At 53.2% G+C, this 15,435-nt stretch overlaps 1 protein-coding gene across 1 annotated transcript in view; it reads right to left on the bottom strand.

The window, feature by feature from the left end:
• tnni3k (TNNI3 interacting kinase) overlaps nt 1-15,435 on the bottom strand; it is a 142,893-nt gene that overhangs the window by 32,778 nt on the left and 94,680 nt on the right. Inside the window, exons 11-12 of the mRNA XM_041207854.1 lie at nt 3,264-3,413; nt 2,296-2,382 (exon numbers count right to left, since the gene is read on the bottom strand). Of these exons, the coding sequence (XP_041063788.1) occupies nt 2,296-2,382; nt 3,264-3,413 (237 nt within the window). The remainder of the gene's footprint in view (nt 1-2,295; nt 2,383-3,263; nt 3,414-15,435) is intronic.

Raw genomic sequence — 15,435 nt, 5'->3', positions numbered from 1 at the left:
TCCCAATTTCCAGCACTTGGCCCATTGCCCTGGAGGCTATGGCAATGCAAATGAATATCTAAATACTCCTTAAATATTACGAGAGTTTCTGAAGCGACCACCCTTTCAGGCAGTGAGTTCCAGATTCCCACCACCCTCTAGGTGAAAAACTTTCTCCTCAACTCCCCTTTTAGCCTTCTACCTCTCACCTTAAATCTATGCCCCCTGGTTATTGAGCCCTCTACCAATGGAAAAAGTGCCTTCCCATCCACCCTATCTACGCCCCTCGTAATCGTATCCACCTCTATCAGGTCCCCTCTCAACCTTCGCTGCTCCAAGGAAACTACCCCCAGCCTATCCAATCTTTCCTCATAGCTCAGACCCTCCAGCCCAGGCAGCATCCTGGTAAATCTCCTCTGCACCCTCTCCAGTGCAGTTATCTTTGCGCGGCCATGATGTCAGAGGCAGGAGAGCCATGCCTCAGGGCCCACGCCCGCTCTTGTGTTGAAATCCCCCGGTCGGTAAAGATGTTCTGCCTTAGAGGGTGGAATCTTCTGCCTTCTGCACACTTGAAGGCAGGGAGGGCATTTAATCAGGTGGGGGGGCGGGGGGGGGTGGTGGGGGGGTTGGTGGAAGAGCACCTCGCCTCCTTCCTGTCTCCACCTGATTAAGACCAGGCCGGGAAGGACCTCAAATTGAGGCTCTTAAGTAGTCAATTAATATCAGGGCCTCATCCGGCCGCCACTGGTATTACCCCAGGTGCGGGTGACCTGTTGCCACAGGGAAAGCAAAATTAAACCTCATCATGGTTTCCTCTTTCAAAGGCAGTCAGTGCCTGATCGAGGCACCTGGCATCAGGAGGGAGGGGGCCAGCTGAGATCTGCCCCCCGACCCTGTCCTTGCTGCCGAACCCCCCCTACCCCTGCAACCCCCCTCCCTGCAAAACCACTCCCGCCATTAACTTACCTCTGGCCTGGGTCACATCGCGACCCTGGGCCTCGGGTGACTGTCATTCCTGCAGCAGCCACCGCCTCCCTAGGGTCGCCACTGAGCAGAAGGCCTGCCGGCTTCTGATTGGCTGGCAGCGCTCAGTCGGCAGGACCACCGCCGCCCCACTCCGGGGTCCTGATTCCAGGTAGAGGTGCACAGCTGTCTTCTCGGCTGCCTGATCAACTCATGTTGCGCTGGGGCGTCCCCAGAGGAGGCAATGGGGGGTCTCTCGCTGGCAGTCGAGACCCCTATTGAATTCCGCTCAGGGATCCTGCTGATAACAGTGTTAAGCTCCTCCTTTGCCCTGTGCAGTGGAGCACAGTGCTGGAGCATAAAGGTTAACGGAGAGGTGGATGGACAGAACCCATTCTGAAAATTTGTGGAGCAGTGAGTTCCTGACCGTGAAGACTATGCCCTGCTCACACGTTTCCCCCGAACTCTTCCCCTGTCAGATGAATGCAAAATGTTTTTCTTTCCGTGATCCGCTCTCAGCAAGCCTGGTCTCTTGTAGGGAAACTATGTCAATGTTCATCCTACCAAATGTAGGTAACAACTCTCTTGCATGTGTTATTGACCAGTTGCAAGTCATTGTTAGTCCCACATACATGGTCCTGATGCTCGTCAATCAAAGACAGTGCAGCACTCCCTCAGTACTGACCCTCCGACAGTGCAGCACTCCCTCAGTACTGACCATCCGACAGTGCAGCATTCCCTCAGTACTGAACCTCCAACAGTGCAGCACTCCCTCAGTACTGACCCTCCGACAGTGCAGCACTCCCTCAGTACTGACCCTCTGACAGTGCAGCACTCCCTCAGTACTGACCCTCCGACAGTGCAGCATTCCCTCAGTACTGACCCTCTGACAGTGCAGCACTCCCTCCGTACTGACCCTCCGACAGTGCAGCACTCCCTCAGTACTGATCCTCCGACAGTGCAGCATTCCCTCAGTACTGACCCTCTGACAGTACAGCACTCCCTCAGTACTGATCCTATGGCAGTGCAGCACTCCCTCAGTACTGACCCTCCGACAGTGCAGCACTCCCTCAGTACTGACCCTCCGACAGTGCAGCACTCCCTCAGTACTGACCCTCCGACAGTGCAGCACTCCCTCAGTACCAACACTCTGACAGTGCAGCATTCCCTCAGTACTGACCCTCTGACAGTCCTACACTCCCTCAGTACTGACCCTCGACAGTGCAGCACTCCCTCAGTACTGAAGTGTGACAGTGCAGCACTCCCTCAGTACTGAAGTGTGACAGTGCAGCATCTCAGTTACTTGTATTACTACAGAGCAGAAATGTGATGATCTCAAATTCATACATTTACCTCCACCAGGTTGGGAGTATTCATTGCAAGGCGATTCATCCTGAGGTCTTTTATAATGCTTAAGCAGTGTCACAATCGCATCATGACCTGGAATAAGAACAGCAACAGCAGTAACTGGAAACATTTGCAATAACTTTCATGCACGCTCTCTGTAAGTACGTAGTCAAACACATTCTAGGACTTTGGGTTTAGAAAGTCTTGCATTTCTATCATGCCTTTCATAACCTCAGGATATCCTAAAAGACTCTATAACAAGGAAGCACTCTTGAAATGTAGTCAGTGCAGTAATATAGGATATGCCACAGCCAATTTGCCAACATTGAAGCGCTCACTCAGTACTGACCCTCCAACAATGCAGTGCTCCATGAGTACTGATCCTCCACAGTGCCACACTCAGTACTGACTCTGACAATGCAGCACTCCTTCAATACTGGCCCTCTGAGAGGGCAGTGCCCCTTCAGTACTGACCGTCTGACAGTGCCACACACCATTAGAACTGCTTCTCCAATAGTTCAATGCTCTCTCGGTTCTGTATCTCTGACAGTGCAGCACTACCTCAGTACTGACCCTCTGACAGTGCTGCACTCCCTCAGTACTGACCCTCTGATAGTGCAGCACTCCCTCAGCACTGACCCTCTGACAGTGCAGCACTCCCTCAGTACTGACACTCTGATAGTGCAGCACTACCTCAGTACTGACCCTCTGACAGTGCAGCACTCCCTCAGTACTGACCCTCTGACGGTGCAGCACTCCCTCAGTACTGACCCTCTGACAGTGCAGCACTCCCTCAGTACTGACCCTCTGACAGTGCAGCACTCCATCGGGAGTGTTAACATTGATTTTGTGCTCAAGTCCTGGAGTGCTGCTTGGACCAACGACCTTCTGACTCAGATACGAGAATGCTCTTCACTGAGCTATGGTTGACACCAGCTGTACATTCAAACACACTTTGTCAGCAACTCAGTTACCTTTCTCGTAGGCCCACATTAGGCATGTTTGCTCATCTTTCTCTCCGCTGGAACGGCTGGGATCAGAGGCCACCAGGTTCATGTCAGCACCACTGTCCAATAGGAATTGCACCAGACGAATGTGGCCATGGTAACAGGCGCTGTGCAGACCTTTAATATAAATCCAGAGCTGAGACATGCTTAGCAATGTTGTAGGGTTAATTTCAAAAGGCTCCTCTGAAGCCTCAGGTAGCATCAGGATACAGCACAGAAAGAGGCTGACCCTTTGTGTCTGTACCGACTCTTCAAAGAACTATTCAATAAGCCCCACTATCCAACTCTTTCTCCACAGCCCTACAAATTCCCCCTTTTTAAGTATTTATCCAATTGCTTCTGAAAGTTATTATTGAATCTGCTTCCACCGCCCTTTCAGGCAGCGCCTTCCAGATCACAACAACTCGCTCCTCACCTCCCCCTCTGCCTCTTTTACCTATTATATTCAAACTGTCATCCCTCTGGTTACCGACCCTCCTGTCATGACTCACTGGGGATCGTGTGCTGTAATATCGAGTCCCACTGCTCCCCAAGCAGTTACAAATGTCAGAAGTTTGACCAAACCACCAAAGTGCCCAATTCTACTGAACTGTTTAATTTACGTTAACAGAAAACGAACACCAGGTTTGTAATTTTAATAAGTAAATAACTGTTTATTAAACAAACTGTCGTTAACCAGTGGCAAAAGAAATATGAACTTCTAACTTTTAACTCTATAACTTAAACTCTGCCCCTTCTTAACCACTACAAACACACCCCCACACCCCGACACCCCACCCCCCCACACACACACCCGCACACACACACACACACCCCCACACACACACCCCCACACACACACACACACACCCGCCCACACACACACCCCCACACACACACACACACCCCCACACACACACACCCTCACACACACACACACCCCCACACACAAACACACACACACACAACCTCCCACACACACCCCCCCCACACAAACACCCACACACACACACACCCCACACACACACACACACACCCCCCCACACACACACCCCCCCACACACACACCCCCACACACACACACACCCCCACACACACACACACACACACCCCCACACACACACCCCCACACACACACACCCCAACACACACACACCCCCACACACACACACACCCCCCCACACACACACACACCCCCACACACACACCCACACTCACACACACCCCCACACACACACACACCTCCACACACACACACCTCCACAAACACATGCCCACCACCCACACACACACTCCCCCCACACACACACCCCCACAAACACACGCCCACCCCCACACACAACCCCACCCCCCACACACACCCCCACCCCCAACACACACCCCCCCACCACAGCCCACGCACACACCCCCCCCCACACACACACCCCCATCACATCCCACACACACATCCCCCCACACATATCCCCCCACCACACCCCACACACACACACCCCCACACACACAACCCCACCCCCCCACACACATCCCCCCACCACACCCCACACACACACACCCCCACACACACAACCCCACCCCCCCACACACATCCCCCCACCACACCCCACACACACACACCCCCACACACACAACCCCACCCCCCCACACACATCCCCCCACCACACCCCACACACACACCCCCACACACACCCCCCCCATCACATCCCACACACACATCCCCCCACACACATCCCCCCACAAACACACGCCCACCCCCCACACACACACTCCCCCACACACACAACCCCACCCCCCCACACACACACACCCCACACACACCACCCCCCACACACACACCCCCACAAACACACGCCCACCCCCCACACACATCCCCCCACCACACCCCACACCCCCCCACCACAGCCCACGCACACACCCCCCACACACATCCCCCCACCACACCCCACACCCCCCCACCACACCCCACACACACACACACCCACACACACAACCCCACCCCCCCACACACATCCCCCCACCACACCCCACACACACACACCCCCACACACACAACCCCATCCCCCACACACACACCCCCCACACACACACCCCCCTCACACACACACCCCACACACACACCCCCACAAACACACCCCCACCCCCCCCACACACACATTCCCCCACACACATGTCCACCTCCCCACACACATACTCCCACACACAACCCCATCCCCCCACACACACACCCCACACACACACCCCCACAAACACACCCCCATCCCCCCCACACACACATTCCCCCACACACATGTCCAACCCCCCTACACACACACTCCCACACACACAACCCCACCCCCCCCACACACACACTCCCACCACACACACCCCCACCCCCCCCACACACACACTCCCCCCACACACACCACCCCCCACACACACACACCCCACCCCCCCAACACACACATCCCCACACCCCCACACAGACACACCCCCAGCCACCTCAGACACACACACCCCCCGGCACACACAAACCCCCAACCCCCGACACACACCCTACCACCCTCACACACCACCCCCCCCAACACACACACACACCCCCACACACACAACCCCACCCGCCCACACACACACTCCCCCCACACGCACACACACCGCCACAAACACAGCCCCACCCCCCCACACACACACTCCCCCCACAAACATACCCACCCCCCCACACATACACTACCCCCACGCACATACCCCCACCCCCCCCACAAACACACTCCCCCCACCCACACACCCCAACCACATACATGCCCACCCCCCCTACACACACACCCCCCACCCCCCACACACACACACCCCACCACACCCCACACACACCCCCACACACACACCCTCACGCACCCACACACACACACCCCCACCCCCCTGACACACACACACCCCCACCCCCCTGACACACACACACACACCCCCCCGACACACACAAACACCCACCCCCCTGACACACACAAACCCCCACCCCCTGACACAGACACACACCCACCTCCCTGACACACACAAACACACACCCCCCACACACACCCCCACTGCACCCCCCCACACACACACTCCCCCACTCCCCCGACACACACACACCCCCACCAAGCCCCCTCCTCACACACACACACACACAAGACATATAAAACAGTGGGGGGATTTTTGCGCTCGTTGGTCAGGTGTGTGCCGGAGTCGGCAGCTCCCTTATGGTTGTCGGGCAGGTGAATAAGCCAAGCGGCCTTTGCATTTTTTAGGAAACTGGGGGGGATGAGGTTTCCAAAAGCAAATAAAAATAAAATTAAAATTTTAAAATGTAATTAATAACATGTCCCTGTTCCTGTCACAGGGTCACATGAGGGGACATGTTTTATATCATTTTAGAAATCTTTATTTTTAATGTTCTAAATTCTTCATCTCCCTAAGGCAGCTCTGTGTCTCAGGGAGCTTTTCCAGTGCACACCCGCGTGCATGTGAGAACTTGCACACTCGCGCTCTACCCGTCCCGCCCCCCCACCACACCCCAATACAGGCAGCGTGAGCACTGCCGCGCACGACTCACACTGGGTGAGCCTTAATTGGGGAAACACACTGAGATTGCGTGAGATTGCGGACCTGCCCCAATCACGAGGTGCAGTCGGCCTCCCGACCACCCCCGACCACCCCCGACCACCCCCGACCACCCCTGCCCACCCCCGCCAAGCTCGCCCAACAAGGGAAAAATCCTCCCCATAGATTTTAGGGCAAGATAAAATCAATAGCGCCAATCCGGAGTACGGGATTAGATGGGTTAATTTTGATTGATATCTTCCAGATGCCTTGAAGTCCACAAGATGGTCTTCCAGCCATCTGGTTGAAAACTTATTTTTCAATGTCTCCACTGGTGATTTTTCCTTTTTCCTCTTGACAGGGGTTTTTTCAGGGAGAGCAGGTTACAGAGATATGAAGAAAAAGCCGACTAGCTAGCTTTGTAGCTTTACTGAAATCTTACACATGCAGACAGCAGAGAAAGGTTTTAGGTGTGTTCCCTTCACAGGCCAGGGTCTCTCTGCTCACTGCTATAACACAAAACCTTGGTTACCTGATCAAGAGCCAATTAGAATGCTGTTGCTAGGCATTTCCCCTTAGTTCAGGACCTCTTTCCAGCACCATTTTGTCCAACCTGGACACACTGTCCCAGAAGATAGCAACATCGTATATTCCTCTTCCTTCTCCAGTGAACATGTCTTTCAACTGCAGCCACGGTAATTTTAAAAGCTACAGTCCAATTTTAAAACAACAGTCCACACCGTGTTTCCCCAATACTGAGTGTGTTTTCCCAATACCCAGTGTGTTCCCCAATTCCCAGTGTGATTCCCCAATACCCAGTGTGTTTCCCCAATGCCCAGTGTGTTCCCCCAATACCCAGTGTGTTCCACCAATACCCAGAGTGTTTCCCCAATGCTGAGTGTGTTCTCCCAATACCCAGTGCGTTCCCCCAAAACCATTGTGTTTCCCCAATGCCCAGTATGTTCCCCCAATACACAGTGTGATTCCTCAATACAGTGTGATTCCCCCAATACCAAGTGTGTTCCCCAATACCCAGAGTGTTTTCCAAATACCCAGTGTGTTCCCCCAATGCCCAGTGTGTTTCTCCTATGCCCAGTGTGTTTTCCAAATGCCCAATGTGTTCCCCCAATGCCCAGTGTGATTCCCCCAATACCCAATGTGTTCCCCCAATACCCAGTGTATTTCCCCAATGCCCAGTGTGTTCCCCCAATACCCAGTGTGTTTTCCAAATACCCAGTGTGTTCCCCCAATGCCCAGTGTGTTCCCCCAATACCCAGTGTGTTTTCCAAATATCCAGTGTGTTTCTCCTATGCCCAGTATGTTTTCCCAATGCCCAGTGTGATTCCCCAATACCCAGTGTCTTTTCCCAATACCCAGTGTGTTCCCCCAATGCCCAGTATGTTCCCCAAGGCCCAGTATGTTCCCCCAATGCCCAGTGTGTTCCCCAATGCCCAGTGTGTTCCCCCAATACTCAGTGTGTTCCCCCAATGCCCAGTGTGATTCCCCAATACCCAGTGTCTTTTCCCAATACCCAGTGTGTTCCCCCAATGCCCAGTGTGTTCCCCAATGCCCAGTGTGTTCCCCCAATACTCAGTGTGTTCCCCAATGCCCAGTGTGTTCCACCAATACCCAGTGTGTTTCCCCAATAGCAAGTGTCTTTTCCCAATACCCAGTGTGTTCCCCCAATGCCCAGTGTGTTCCCCCAATGCCCAGTGTGTTCCCCAATGCCCAGTGTGTTCCCCCAATACCCAGTGTATTTCCCCAATGCCCAGTGTGTTCCCCCAATGCCCAGTAAATTCCCCAATGCCCAGTGTGTTCCCCAATGCCCAGTGTGTTCCCCCAATACCCAGTGTATTTCCCCAATGCCCAGTGTGTTCCCCCAATACCCAATGTATTTCCCCAATGTCCAGTGTGTTCCCCAATGCCCAGTGTGTTCCCCCAATACCCAGTGTATTTCCCCAATGCCCAGTGTGTTCCCCCAATACCCAGTGTGATCCCCCAATGCCCAGTGTATTCCCCCAATGCCCAGTGTGATTCCCCAATACCCAGTGTCTTTTCCCAATACCCAGTGTGTTCCCCCAATACCCAGTGTGTTCCCCAATGCCCAGTGTGTTCCCCCAATACTCAGTGTGTTCCCCAATGCCCAGTGTGTTCCCCCAATACCCAGTGTGTTTCTCCTATGCCCAGTGTGATTCCCCAATACCCAGTGTTTTCCCAATGTGCAGTGTGTTCCGCCAATACCCAGTGTGTTTCCCCAATACCCAGTGTGTGTCCCCAATACCCAGGGTGATTCCCCAATGCCCAGTGTGTTTTCCCAATAACCAGTGTGTTTTCCCAATGCCCAGTGTGTTTCCCCAATGCCCAGTGTGTCCCCAATACACAGTGTGATTCCCCAATACCCAGTGTGATTCCCCAATGCCCACAGTGTTCGCCAATACCGAGTGTGTTTTCCCAATGCCGAGTGTGTTCCCCAATACCCAGTGTGTTTCACCAATACTCAGTGTGTTTCCCCAATACCCAGTGTGTTTCCCCAATACCCAGTGTGTTTCCCCAGTACCGAGTGTGTTTCCCCAATACACAGTGTGATTCCCCAATATCCAGTGTGTTTCCTCAATACCCAGTGTGTTCCACCAATTCCCAGTGTGTTTCCCCAATATCCAGAGTGTTTCCCCAATACCCAGTGTGTTCCCAATACCCAGTTTGTTTCTCCTATGCCCAGTGTGTTTCCCCAATACCCTGTGTGTGTCCCCAATACCCAGTGTGTTTCTCCAATACCCAGTGTGTTTCTCCTATGCCCAGTGTGTTTCCCCAATACCCTGTGTGTGTCCCCAATGCCCAGTGTGTTCCCCCAATACCCAGTGTGTTCCACCAATACCCAGTGTGTTTCCCCAATGCCGAGGGTGTTCCCCCAAAACCCAGTGTGTTTCCCCAATGCCCAGTGTGTTTCCCCAATGCCCAGTATGTTCCCCCAATAAAGTGTGATTCCTCAATACCCAGTGTGTTCTCCAATACACAGTGTGATTCCTCCAATACCAAGTATGTTCTCCAATACCCAGTGTGTTTCTCCTATGCCCAGTGTGTTCCCCCAATGCCCAGTGTGTTTCCCCAATACCCAGTGTGATTCCCCCAATACCCAGTGTGTTCCCACAATACCCAGTGTGTTTTCCAAATACCCAGTGTGTTCCCCCAATGCCCAGTTTGTTCCCCAATGCCCAGTGTGTTCCCCAATGCCCAGTGTGTTCCCCCAATGCCCAGTGTGTTTCCCCAATACCCAGTGTGATTCCCCCAATACCCAGTGTGTTCCCCCAATACCCAGTGTGTTTTCCAAATACCCAGTGTGTTCCCCCAATGCCCAGTTTGTTCCCCCAATGCCCAGTTTGTTCCCCAATGCCCAGTGTGTTCCCCCAATGCCCAGTGTGTTTCCCCAATGCCCAGTGTATTTCCCCAATGCCCAGTGTGTTCCCCCAATACCCAGTGTGTTCCCCAATGCCCAGTGTGTTCCACCAATACCCAGTGGGTTTCCCCAATAGCCAGTGTCTTTTCCCAATACCCAGTGTGTTCCCCCAATGCCCAGTATGTTCCCCAATGCCCAGTGTGTTCCCCCAATACCCAGTGTGATTCCCCAATGCCCAGTGTATTCCCCCAATGCCCAGTGTGATTCCCCAATACCCAGTGTCTTTTCCCAATAACCAGTGTGTTCCCCCAATGCCCAGTGTGTTTCCCCAATAGCCAGTGTCTTTTCCCAATACCCAGCGTGTTCCACCAATACCCAGTGTGTTTCCCCAATAGCCAGTGTCTTTTCCCAATGCCCAGTGTGTTCCCCCAATACCCAGTGTGATTCCCCAATGCCCAGTGTTTTCCCCAATGCCCAGTGTGTTCCCCCAATACCCAGTGTGTTCCCCAATACCCAGTGTGTTCCCCAATGCCCAGTGTGTTCCCCAATGCCCAGTGTGTTCCCCCAATACTCAGTGTGTTCCCCAATGCCCAGTGTGTTTCTCCAATACCCAGTGTGTTTCTCCTATGCCCAGTGTGTTTCCCCAATACCCTGTGTGTGTCCCCAATACCCAGTGTGTTTCTCCAATACCCAGTGTGTTTCTCCTATACCCAGTGTGATTCCCCAATACCCAGTGCGTTCCCCCAATTCTGAGTGTGTTCCCCCAATACCCAGTGTGTTCTCCAATACACAGTGTGATTCCTCCAATACCAAGTATGTTCTCCAATACCCAGTGTGTTTCTCCTATGCCCAGTGTGTTCCCCCAATGCCCAGTGTGTTTCCCCAATACCCAGTGTGATTCCCCCAATACCCAGTGTGTTCCCCCAATACCCAGTGTGTTTTCCAAATACCCAGTGTGTTCCCCCAATGCCCAGTTTGTTCCCCAATGCCCAGTGTGTTCCCCCAATACCCAGTGTATTTCCCCAATGCCCAGTGTGTTCCCCCAATGCCCAGTGTGTTTCCCCAATGCCCAGTGTATTTCCCCAATGCCCAGTGTGTTCCCCCAATACCCGGTGTGTTCCCCAATACCCAATGTGTTCCACCAATACCCAGTGTGTTTCCCCAATAGCCAGTGTCTTTTCCCAATACCCAGTGTGTTCACCCAATGCCCAGTATGTTCCCCAATGCCCAGTGTGTTCCCCCAATACCCAGTGTGATTCCCCAATGCCCAGTGTATTCCCCCAATGCCCAGTGTGATTCCCCAATACCCAGTGTCTTTTCCCAATACCCAGTGTGTTCCCCCAATGCCCAGTGTGTTTCCCCAATAGCCAGTGACTTTTCCCAATACCCAGTGTGTTCCCCCAATGCCCAGTGTGTTTCCCCAATAGCCAGTGTCTTTTCCCAATACCCAGTGTGTTCCACCAATACCCAGTGTGTTTCCCCAATAGCCAGTGTCTTTTCCCAATACCCAGTGTGTTCCCCCAATGCCCAGTGTGTTCCCCAATGCCCAGTGTGTTCCCCCAATACCCAGTGTGTTCCCCCAATACCCAGTGTGATTCCCCAATGCCCAGTGTATTCCCCCAATGCCCAGTGTGTTCCCCCAGTACCCAGTGTGTTCCCCAATGCCCAGTGTGTTCCCCAATGCCCAGTGTGTTCCCCAATGCCCAGTGTGTTCCCCCAATACTCAGTGTGTTCCCCAATGCCCAGTGTGTTCCACCAATACCCAGTGTGTTTCCCCAATAGCCAGTGTCTTTTCCCAATACCCAGTGTGTTCCCCAAATGCCCAGTATGTTCCCCAATGCCCAGTGTGTTCCCCCAATACCCAGTGTGATTCCCCAATGCCCAGTGTGATTCCCCAATGCCCACAGTGTTCGCCAATACCGAGTGTGTTTTCCCAATGCCGAGTGTGTTCCCCAATACCCAGTGTGTTTCCCCAATACTCAGTGTGTTTCCCCAATACCCAGTGTGTTTCCCCAATACCCAGTGTGTTTCCCCAGTACCGAGTGTGTTTCCCCAATACACAGTGTGATTCCCCAATATCCAGTGTGTTTCCTCAATACCCAGTGTGTTCCACCAATTCCCAGTGTGTTTCCCCAATATCCAGAGTGTTTCCCCAATACCCAGTGTGTTCCCAATACCCAGTTTGTTTCTCCTATGCCCAGTGTGTTTCCCCAATACCCTGTGTGTGTCCCCAATACCCAGTGTGTTTCTCCAATACCCAGTGTGTTTCTCCTATGCCCAGTGTGTTTCCCCAATACCCTGTGTGTGTCCCCAATGCCCAGTGTGTTCCCCCAATACCCAGTGCGTTCCACCAATACCCAGTGTGTTTCCCCAATGCCGAGGGTGTTCCCCCAAAACCCAGTGTGTTTCCCCAATGCCCAGTGTGTTTCCCCAATGCCCAGTATGTTCCCCCAATAAAGTGTGATTCCTCAATACCCAGTGTGTTCTCCAATACACAGTGTGATTCCTCCAATACCAAGTATGTTCTCCAATACCCAGTGTGTTTCTCCTATGCCCAGTGTGTTCCCCCAATGCCCAGTGTGTTTCCCCAATACCCAGTGTGATTCCCCCAATACCCAGTGTGTTCCCACAATACCCAGTGTGTTTTCCAAATACCCAGTGTGTTCCCCCAATGCCCAGTTTGTTCCCCAATGCCCAGTGTGTTCCCCAATGCCCAGTGTGTTCCCCCAATGCCCAGTGTGTTTCCCCAATACCCAGTGTGATTCCCCCAATACCCAGTGTGTTCCCCCAATACCCAGTGTGTTTTCCAAATACCCAGTGTGTTCCCCCAATGCCCAGTTTGTTCCCCCAATGCCCAGTTTGTTCCCCAATGCCCAGTGTGTTCCCCCAATGCCCAGTGTGTTTCCCCAATGCCCAGTGTATTTCCCCAATGCCCAGTGTGTTCCCCCAATACCCAGTGTGTTCCCCAATGCCCAGTGTGTTCCACCAATACCCAGTGGGTTTCCCCAATAGCCAGTGTCTTTTCCCAATACCCAGTGTGTTCCCCCAATGCCCAGTATGTTCCCCAATGCCCAGTGTGTTCCCCCAATACCCAGTGTGATTCCCCAATGCCCAGAGTATTCCCCCAATGCCCAGTGTGATTCCCCAATACCCAGTGTCTTTTCCCAATAACCAGTGTGTTCCCCCAATGCCCAGTGTGTTTCCCCAATAGCCAGTGTCTTTTCCCAATGCCCAGTGTGTTCCCCCAATACCCAGTGTGATTCCCCAATGCCCAGTGTTTTCCCCAATGCCCAGTGTGTTCCCCCAATACCCAGTGTGTTCCCCAATACCCAGTGTGTTCCCCAATGCCCAGTGTGTTCCCCAATGCCCAGTGTGTTCCCCCAATACTCAGTGTGTTCCCCAATGCCCAGTGTGTTTCTCCAATACCCAGTGTGTTTCTCCTATGCCCAGTGTGTTTCCCCAATACCCTGTGTGTGTCCCCAATACCCAGTGTGTTTCTCCAATACCCAGTGTGTTTCTCCTATACCCAGTGTGATTCCCCAATACCCAGTGTGTTCCCCCAATTCTGAGTGTGTTCCCCCAATACCCAGTGTGTTCTCCAATACACAGTGTGATTCCTCCAATACCAAGTATGTTCTCCAATACCCAGTGTGTTTCTCCTATGCCCAGTGTGTTCCCCCAAAGCCCAGTGTGTTTCCCCAATACCCAGTGTGATTCCCCCAATGCCCAGTGTGTTCCCCCAATACCCAGTGTGTTTTCCAAATACCCAGTGTGTTCCCCCAATGCCCAGTTTGTTCCCCAATGCCCAGTGTGTTCCCCCAATACCCAGTGTATTTCCCCAATGCCCAGTGTGTTCCCCCAATGCCCAGTGTGTTTCCCCAATGCCCAGTGTATTTCCCCAATGCCCAGTGTGTTCCCCCAATACCCGGTGTGTTCCCCAATACCCAATGTGTTCCACCAATACCCAGTGTGTTTCCCCAATAGCCAGTGTCTTTTCCCAATACCCAGTGTGTTCACCCAATGCCCAGTATGTTCCCCAATGCCCAGTGTGTTCCCCCAATACCCAGTGTGATTCCCCAATGCCCAGTGTATTCCCCCAATGCCCAGTGTGATTCCCCAATACCCAGTGTCTTTTCCCAATACCCAGTGTGTTCCCCCAATGCCCAGTGTGTTTCCCCAATAGCCAGTGACTTTTCCCAATACCCAGTGTGTTCCCCCAATGCCCAGTGTGTTTCCCCAATAGCCAGTGTCTTTTCCCAATACCCAGTGTGTTCCACCAATACCCAGTGTGTTTCCCCAATAGCCAGTGTCTTTTCCCAATACCCAGTGTGTTCCCCCAATGCCCAGTGTGTTCCCCAATGCCCAGTGTGTTCCCCCAATACCCAGTGTGTTCCCCCAATACCCAGTGTGATTCCCCAATGCCCAGTGTATTCCCCCAATGCCCAGTGTGTTCCCCCAGTACCCAGTGTGTTCCCCAATGCCCAGTGTGTTCCCCAATGCCCAGTGTGTTCCCCAATGCCCAGTGTGTTCCCCCAATACTCAGTGTGTTCCCCAATGCCCAGTGTGTTCCACCAATACCCAGTGTGTTTCCCCAATAGCCAGTGTCTTTTCCCAATACCCAGTGTGTTCCCCAAATGCCCAGTATGTTCCCCAATGCCCAGTGTGTTCCCCCAATACCCAGTGTGATTCCCCAATGCCCAGTGTATTCCCCCAATTCCCAGTGTGATTGCCCAATACCCAGTGTCTTTTCCCAATACCCAGTGTGTTCCCCCAATGCTCAGTGTGTTCCCCCAATAGCCAGAGTCTTTTCCCAATACCCAGTGTGTTCCACCAATACCCAGTGTGTTTCCCCAATAGCCAGTGTCTTTTCCCAACACCCAGTGTGTTCCCCCAATGCCCAGTGTGTTCCCCAATGCCCAGTGTGTTCCCCCAATACCCAGTGTGTTCCCCCAATACCCAGTGTGATTCCCCAATGCCCAGTGTATTCCCCCAATGCCCAGTGTGATTCCCCAATACCCAGTGTCTTTTCCCAATACCCAGTGTGTTCCCCCAATGCCCAGTGTGATTCCCCAATACCCAGTGTCTTTTCCCAATACCCAGTGTGTTCCCCCAATACTCAGTGTGTTCCCCAATGCCCAGTGTGTTCCCCCAATACCCAGTGTGTTTCTCCTATGCCCAGTGTGATTCCCCAATACCCAGTGTTTTCCCAATGTGCAGTGT

This window comes from Carcharodon carcharias, chromosome 16, assembly GCF_017639515.1.
Source record: "Carcharodon carcharias isolate sCarCar2 chromosome 16, sCarCar2.pri, whole genome shotgun sequence".
NCBI lineage: Eukaryota > Metazoa > Chordata > Chondrichthyes > Lamniformes > Lamnidae > Carcharodon > Carcharodon carcharias.
This window is presented reverse-complemented; position numbering and strand designations above follow the sequence as displayed.